This window comes from Hyperoodon ampullatus (assembly GCF_949752795.1).
Source record: "Hyperoodon ampullatus genome assembly, chromosome: 18".
In the NCBI taxonomy this organism is placed as follows: domain Eukaryota; kingdom Metazoa; phylum Chordata; class Mammalia; order Artiodactyla; family Ziphiidae; genus Hyperoodon; species Hyperoodon ampullatus.
In genome coordinates, this window is record NC_136931.1 from 49,176,613 (window position 1) to 49,185,445 (window position 8,833).

Below are 8,833 nucleotides of genomic sequence, written 5' to 3' on the forward strand. Positions count from 1 at the left end.
CGAACCCTCTCTCTCCTCTCCCTCCCCCACCGCCCTCCGCCCCACAGCCCCTTGCTGCCAGCCCCTAGCAGCACAAAGCGCCCCGGGGAAGGTCAAGAAGCCCAAGGTGAAAAAGGAGAAGAAGAAGGAGAAGAAGGAGGAGAAGAAGAAGGAGGGCAAGAAGAAGGAGGCTTCCCACTGAAGGGCCTGGCCTGGGCTCATTAAACCTTCTCTCGGCCTCCAGGTTGCCTTTTGTCCCCGCCCCGCCCTTCCCCATTCCCCCTTCCCGGACCGGGCCTGCCCCCTGCTGGGCACCGCGCGCCAAGGAGAGGCTGCCCACGCCGTGCCCATCACGGTTTATTGTTTCTGGAACAGTGGCCGCACTCCTGGGGGGCGGCCTGTGCAGCTGGAGATCTCAGCACCTCGGCGAGGATGGGGAGGGAGGGACTCGGGCGGCGGGCCGGACCCTGTGGCCGGCAGGTGGTCGGGGGATGAGCGGCTGCAGCGCGGTGGCCACCGGAAGCAGCAGCTGGAGGCGTCGCGGGGCCGCCCTCACCGCACCAGGTGGAAGGTGAGCCAGTACATGAGCAGCGGCTGCGCCGCCGCCACGGCCATGGTCAGGTACATGCGCAGCTGGTTCCGCGCCCCACGCACCGGGACGCCCTCGGCCGCCGCCTCGGCCAGGATCTTCAGCCGCAGCGTCCGGATCTGGGCGGGGGAGGCGTTCACTCTTGAGCCCGCACTCCTTCCAGACTCTAGTTTCCCCCCCTCCATAGGGCAGCTGGGCTCAGGTCTCTGCTCTTGAGGAGCCTTGCTTTCTCCCAAACCTCCTAACACACGCGGAGGCCTTGGGAGCAAATGTGAGGGTTCCAAACTCAAACGCTAGGCGAGGCCTCTTAAGTGAGTGAGGTGAGGAAGTTCACTGTGAATACTCCGCCTGAGGGGACGGCCAGGCTTGGCCCTTTGGCCGCCACCAGCTTGTGTTGACCCTCGACAATTTTTCAACACAGGCCAGAAGTGCCTTCTTTTTCTTCTTAACTTTTATGCCCACCCCCTCCCCCGCCAGAATTCTACATAATGACATCTAAGTCGCAGTTGATCTGAGCAGATCCGGCCCACCAGCCGCTGGCTTCTGCCCTCTGCTCCTCACACTGAATCCTCCCAGTACCCTGACGTGCAATTATCATCATCCCCATTTTACAAAAGGGGAAGCAGGTTTAAAGAGAGGAAGTGATCTGCCCAGGATCGAGCGAAGCCTGGGTTCAAACCCAGGCCTGGTGGATCCCAGTGCTCTTAACCAGCACCTCCACTCCAGCTGGATGAACTCTCAGAGAAGCTACTTTGAGGATACGGAACTCTTTTCACCCTAAAGGAAATTCCGGTAGGAAAGCCCATCATGCAAGGAGAGTGGAGTGGGGGTGAGAGCCCACTCTAGTAGCCTGGCTGGCGCCGCCTCTTCCTTCAGGACCCCGCTTGGACACCCCCTCTTCCAGGAAGCTCTCCGGGCCCTCAGGCTAGGGCAGCCACTCCAGGGCTCCTCAGTTCACCAGTGTGGGGCCTCTGGTCTAAACTCCCCACCTGACATCCCCTGCTTGGATGCCTCCAGGGACCCCCAACTCTGCCCAGGAGGCCGGTGCCCTGAGTCCCATCCTTCCCTGAGCCCCAGCTCACCATGAACACAAAGATGGACACACAGCACCAGCCCAGCACCAGGTAGTAGCCAATCTTTCCAAAGAGCAGGCCCATGAGGACCCCGCCAATCATCCTGTGGGGGAAAGGAGAAGGCTGGTCTGAGGAAGAAGCCCCAGGGCTGGGGGCTGGCGGTGGGAAGGCGGAGGGGGTACTCACCCAACATATTTGTAGCCCAAGAAGGCCACCAGGTCGATAGTGGTGAGGTCTGTGTTGACAGTGACAAGGTAGAGGCCGAGCAGGATGGCCAGCACCTCCAGTGTCAGCCAGGCCAACGCGGAGCTTGCCTGCAGCCCCAGGAGGTCTGGGGAGAACCTGTCAACACCAGATCTCTGTCATTCAGTTAGCTGGCTCGGACCCTCCCTAAGCATCTGCCTGGGGACAGCCTGTGGGGGGGGGTTGGGGGCGGGGCATGCTGAAGAACAGGCAAGGACCAAGATGGATCTGGGCCTTGTCCTGGAAATCCCATTCCCAGTGACAGCCCAGAAAGGTCAGGGCTGGGATGGGGGAAGCACAGGGCAGGGGAGGTGTGTGACCCCGTTGGGAGGTGGGTATCAGACACGTGAGCTAAGACTTGAAGGAGGAAGGAGCTGATTGGGGAAGAAGGACCTTAGTCTCTGCCATATCCCCAGTGCCTCAACAATTAATGGACTCTAATGACAACTGTTTTCCATGCCACAAAGGAAATGAACAGGGGTCTATGAGTGAGAGGTGGGGGCCTGATGCAGGCTGGAGGGTGGAAAGGCTTCCCTGAGGAAGTAACATCGCAGTGGCAACATCATGAGTGAATAGGTGCTCAGCAGGTGATGTAGGGGAGGAACACACTCCCCAGCAAAGGGAACTGATGTGCAAAGGCCCTGGGGAGGCAACCCAGGTCCTCTGGAGAAACAGAAAGAGGACCAGAGTGGTGCAGCAGAGTGAGGGAGAAGGTCAGGCAGTGCCAGGCTAAGGAGCTGGGGCTTGGTCTGGGGACAGGGGAGCTAGGGACAGCTTCTGAGCAGGGGGGGACATGGCCAGGCTCACGTCTCAGCCAAGACCTTCCTGCCGGAGTCGGGGTGCAGGGGGTATGTGGGGGCCGGGCAGCTGGTTAGGAGACGCCAGGGGAAGGATGGATTTAGTGTCACCCAGCACAGGGTGTGGTGATGGGCTGCACACGGGTGGGAAAGAGGAAAGGGGCCAGGGTGACTGTGCGGGCTGTGTCTTGGGCTAACTGGGAACACGGTGGGGCTCTTCTGAAACAGGGGAAGCAAGACACTTTCCTGACTGCCCCTCAGCTCCTCCAAACCCCACACCACTCTGCCTACTCCAGGCCTCTCTTACCTATCCTGGGTCCCCAGCGCCAGGCCAGCCACCAAGACGTAGGTGATGAAAGCCATGGCTGTGAGAGGGAGACACACAGACACTAGTCAGAAGAAGGACCATCCAGGGCCTCCGGGCACCTAAACCTCTGCCCGAGACAGGCCCACCCAGAGGGAGGAGGGCACCGGGCCGTGGTGGGTAGCGTGAAACCTGGAATGTAGAGGTCAGGAGCGTTGACATCAAAGCGCGGGGCCACTGGTGTGTCCTGCTGGTACTGCACCTCCCAGTCCTGTGGGGAGGGGGGAGGGGGCAGGCAGGACCAGAGCTGGGCTCCTGGCCCGCCTGCAGGCCCTCTCTCGGCGATCTTCCTGCCTCTCATGCCTGCCCCCGCCTGCCCCACCCCTGCCTACAGGCTGCCACCCCGCTCAGATGCTCACCTGGTGCAGGTAGGGGAAGAGGAGCAGACCCAGCTTCTTGCCCACATACGTGGTGTCCACGGCGAAGTAATACTTGAGCTTGGTGACGGGGATGAAGCGGTCGATCTGGGGAGGCAGAGCGCCAACCTGAAGCCCCGGCCCCAAGGCCCCTACCTGTCCCCCCCCACCAGCCCCGCCCACTCACGTTCTTATCCACCAGCTCCTTGCCCTGCGCGGCTAGGCTGCTCCCGTAGGCCATGGCCATGTTGGACACAGGATCACCCAGGAAGGCCGCGTGGGGTGAGGCGGAGGCTGTAGGGTAGCCCAGGCTGCCAGGCGCCCGCTGGGCCCCATAGCCTCGGCTCTGGGCCGAACTCATGTCATCAAAAAGCTGGTGGGGGTCAGCCATGCCTGGCTGGGACACAGGTACCCTCCGCTTCGAGGCTGCAGGGGGAGAAGGGTGGGGAGCCTCATTCAGTTTGCAGGAGCTCTCCCTCCCACTTCTGCCGCAGTGGGCCACTGGTTTTGCTGTCAGATGGGTTGTCTAGTCAGGTGTGGGCGGCCTCTGCCTGCCATCCATCCATCCATCCATCCATCCATCCATCCATCCAAATAACAATGATGATGAGGAGGACGACGATGACAGCTACTATGTACTGGGGTTGACTGTGCACAGAATCCTGTGCTAAGCCTCTTACAAACAAGGTCTCTAGAGAGACCTTCTCCCTTCATGTTCCCTCTTACTCATCCAGCTCCAGCCACACGGGCCTCAGTACTCAGTGAACACACCAGGCACATTCCCACCTCAGGGCCTCTTCACTGGCGGTTCCTCTGCCTGAATGCTCTTGCCCCAGACATCCTCAGGGCTCCCTCCTCTCCTCGAGGTCTTGGCTCCGTGGGGCCTTCCCCAGCCATCCTGTCCACAACTGCATCTCCCCTGGTGCCAACCCCTCATCCCTCTTCCCCACTTCATTCATATCCACAGAACTCAGCAACAGCTGACATACGAGCTGTTTATTTTATTCACTGTCTGTCTTCCCCACTCAAATGCGAGCCCCCGCCAAGGTGAGGAGCTTTGTCTTGCTTGTGGCTGTAGCCCCAGCCCCTAGAACAGGGTTAGAGTAGCTGCTCGATAAAAACCTGATGTAGGGCTTCCCTGGTGGCGCAGTGGTTGAGAGTCCGCCTGCCGATGCAGGGGACACGGGTTCGTATCCCGGTCTGGGAAGATCCCACATGCCGCGGAGAGGCTGGGCCCGTGAGCCATGGCTGCTGAGCCTGTGCATCCGGAGCCTGTGCTCCGCAACGGGAGAGGCCACATCAGTGAGAGGCCCGCGTACCGCAAAAAAAAACCAAAAACCAAAAAAAAAACCTGATGTAAAAATAAAAATAAATAAATAAAAATAAATAAATTTTTAAAAAGGGCTTCCCTGGTGGCGCAGTGGTTGGGAGTCTGTCTGCCAATGCAGGGGACACGGTTTCGGGCCCTGGTCCGGGAGGATCCTACAGGCTGCCAAGTGGCTAGGCCCTTGCGCCATAACTACTGACCAGTGCTGTGGAGCCTGCGAGCCACAACTATTGAGCCCGCAAGCCTGGAGCCCATGCTCTGCAACAAGAGAAACCACTGCTCCCCGCAACTGGAGAGGGCCTGCGCGCAGCAACGAAGACCCAACGCAGCCAAAAATAAATAAAAATAAAAATAAATTTAAAAACCTGATGAATGAATAAATGGCCATGCCCATTTTTCAGATGTGGAAACCGAGGCTCAGACAGGCTAAATGACTCGTGCAAAGGGCCAAATTGAGGGAGTGACAGAGCAGGATTCCAGCCCAGGTCACCCTGTTAAATATTGTAATAATGAAACCCCAGCTGAGCACTTAAACCACACACCAGGCCGTGTTCTAAACACTGTGGATTAACTCATTTAATCCTCACAACAATCCATTTTGTGTTGGTGAGACTATCATCCCATTTTACAGATGGGAACCGTGAGCCCCAAGAGGCTCAGGCCCTTGCCCAGAGTCATACAGATGGTGTGAAGCAGAGCCCGGTTTCAAGTTTTCAAAAGATCCCTCCATTTCTTGTGGGGGACAGACTGGGAAGGCGGGGACAAGATGAGGGGAGAGGAGAGGAGGGGAGGGGAGGGGGGAGGAAGCTGCTGAGGTGGTCCAGGTGGGAGGGCAGGATGGGGTGGGCAGGGGTCGGGTGGGGAGGGGAGGGGCTGCTTCTGGCAAAGTTTGGAGGTAGGAGAGGCAGGATTGCTGGAGGTGTGCTTGGCTGCTGTAGGTTAAGGAAGATGAAGGAATTCACACGCTGTCGTCCCAGATTCTGGTCTGAGTGATCAAATGGATGGGAGCGCTGTCTACTGAGATGGGGAATATGGAGAGGGCAGATCTGAACCCAGCACTCAGGCTCCGGCACCCCGACCAATAAGCCATGCCATCGCAGCAAACATTTACTGAGCTCCTCCTCTGTGCCAGGCGCCACAGTGGGAACAGGGTGGTAGGATTACCATGGGATGCGGAAGAGGAATCACATAATCCATGTCATGACTTTCTGTGCGCCTCAGTTTTCTCCTCTGCAGGATGGTGTCAACACTCCAGGGCAAAGTGACATAAACTCCTCACCCCCTGGCCTGGCCCATAAAAAAGTGGTCAATCCCGTCACCTATTATCAATAACTAGACCCTCGACTCTTCCTCTTCATTATTTGTAGCCTGAAAACAGACCCAGGTAGTCCTCTATCCCAGAGCAAGCAGCACTGGCCCCGGCCCACTTGTCCCCAAGCACCACTTCTCTTTTCCCTCTCCCACTTCTGGCCAAAGGGCTGGCTTCCTGAAAGCTTTAGTGTAAGCACTTCCTCCCTCTTTGTCGCCCCCTCAGCCCTTGGCATTTGGGGTTCTGCTCTCACCAGTCCCCTAAATGCCTCTGCACTACCAGGCCAAGGCTGTAATTCCACTCTCCTCACACTCAAGCTCCTCGGCAGCACTGAGGCCCTTGCTCCAAATGCCAACCTCCGACTCTCTGCTCTCTTGGCTTCTGAGACACTGTACTATCTCTTTCTCTTTCCTGTCGGAGCCCCACAAACATCGACTGAGCACCTCTGTGGGTTAGGCTCTGCTGCGGCTGAGGTGGATACAGCAGTGAACCAAAAGGGAAAAACTCCTGCCTTCACAGAGCTGATGTTCTGATCGGTCCTTCTCAATCAGTGATTTCTCTCCAGCTCCCTGAATTGTGTGACCCAATTTCCACCCTTACCCTTGTCTTCTGTCTCTCACCTAGGGCAATCTCACCACACCCATGGCTTTCACAGCCACCCACCCTGTGCCCTGGGCTGTCTCTAGCCACCACTTCCTGCCAAGGCCCCAGCAGGGCCTTTACCTCTGACATCAGTTCTCACCCCCCTGGTCTCAATGTTACCCTCCCTTCTCAGACTCTGTCATCTTGCACCTGACTTAAATGTCCTCCTACCAGCTTCCCCTGTTCATTCTTAGCCCCAACAACCTCCTTTCCAGTCAGCAGCCAGAATGATCTCTCTAAATGTAAAAGAGAATATTTCATGCCCTCTGCCTGAGATCGGTGCCCACTGCGCTGAGAATAAAATCCAAATGCCTAGGAGGCCCTGCATGACCCAGCCCTGCCAACCACCCTGGTTTGCTACCTCTCCTGGGACTCACTCCACCAGTCACAAGGGCCTCCTCCTCTCGGGCCCTGACCCTGCCTAGCTCCTTGCCCCCTCAGGCTTTTGAACATACAGTGCGATCACCTTGGAACACCTTCCCACAATTAACACCTGACAATGCAGCACTCAGGCCTCAGCTCAAAAGAGTCCTTCTCAGAGAGACCTTCCTTACTCCTCAATATAAAGCACTAGCCCCACACTGTTCTTTCTCATAACATCCAGTGGTTCTTTTTTCTCTTCCAAGTACTTGTCACAATTTCTGAATCTATATTCATTTGTCTACTTGCTTACTCAGCACAGGCCTCCCACGCTTTTCCCTCGCACCATAAATCAATCCCCTTCCCCGGGCTAATTCCTCATCACTCGATGTTACCTCTTCCAGGAAGCTTCACTGACACGGCTGGGCTGGCTCATGTTTCCTAATCTGGGCTAACACAACACCTCCATCCCAGCCATAACCACTCTGATTGTGCTTCCCCAATCCCAGCCCTGACCCCTCTGCTTGCTCTTCTCTTATCACAGCTCCATCACGCTAGGCTGTCGCTGTCTTCTGCTCTGTACTGGTAAGCTCCATGAAGACAGGAACCAGGACTGATGGGCACGGCTGTATCCCCAGCATCGCCTACCACAGGGCCAGTCAGGCATCTTACAAAGTTGAGGGAGGAATGCATGCATCATGTCTTAAGGCCTCCTCAACCCCTAGTCAGTTTCGGGCTTATTCCCTTTACAGTCCTAATCACTCCCGAAATTATCCCGCTGCCTAGTTTGCTTCCAACTTTAGTGTCTGTCTTCCCACTAAACTCTGAGCTATAAGTTGCCAAGTTGCTGGTTACTACTGGGTACCCAAATTGCAGCACAGGGCCTGGCACAAGGGAGCTGAAGTAAGAGATGCTGAATGAATAAATGACACGCACTCACACTCCCGGAGATGAAGAAGAACTTAAAGAGAGATACAAATTCACAGACATGGGAAAAGGGGATTAACAACATTGTCCTCAATGGTGAAAAACTGAAACCATTTCCACTAAGATCAGGAACAAGATAAGTTTGCCCACTCTCACCACTCTTATTCAACATAGTTTTGGAAGTTTTAGCCACAGCAATCAGAGAAGAAAAGGAAATAAAAGGAATCCAAATCGGAAAAGAAGTAAAGCTGTCACTGTTTGCAGATTACATGATAGTATACATAGAGAATCCTAAAGATGCTACCAGAAAACTACTAGAGCGAATCAATGAATTTGGTAAAGTAGCAGGATACAAAATTAATGCACAGAAATCTCTGGCATTCCTATATACGAATGATGAAAAATCTGAAAGTGAAATCAAGAAAACATTCCCATTTACCATTGCAACAAAAAGAATAAAATATCTAGGAATAAACCTACTAAGGAGATAAAACACCTGTATGCAGAAAATTATAAGACACTGATGAAAGAAATTAAAGATGATACAAATAGATGGAGAGATATACCATGTTCTTGGATTGGAAGAATCAACATTGTGAAAATGACTCTACTACCCAAAGCAATCTACAGATTCAATGCAATCCCTATCAAACTACCACTGGCATTTTTCACAGAACTAGAACAAAAAATTTCAAAATTTGTTTGGAAACACAAAAGACCCCGAATAGCCAAAGCAATCTTGAGAACAAAAAATGGAGTGGAGGAATCAGGCTCCCTGACTTCAGACTATACTACAAAGCTACAGTAATCAAGACAGTATGGTACCGGCACAAAAACAGAAAGATAGATCAGTGGAACAGGATAGAA

General features: G+C 54.9%; 1 protein-coding gene across 1 annotated transcript; it reads right to left on the minus strand.

Moving 5' to 3' along the window:
* Positions 1-318: 318 nt before the first annotated feature.
* Positions 319-5,345, minus strand: LOC307067040 (protein YIF1B). Its single transcript, XM_079724310.1, has 7 exons — positions 3,589-5,345; positions 3,405-3,509; positions 3,178-3,256; positions 2,989-3,046; positions 1,828-1,983; positions 1,651-1,744; positions 319-687 (listed from the first exon to the last, which is right to left on the minus strand). Exons 1-7 carry the CDS (start codon positions 3,790-3,792, stop codon positions 532-534), a joined length of 852 nt encoding a protein of 283 aa, XP_079580436.1. The 5' UTR covers positions 3,793-5,345; the 3' UTR covers positions 319-531.
* Positions 5,346-8,833: the final 3,488 nt, after the last annotated feature.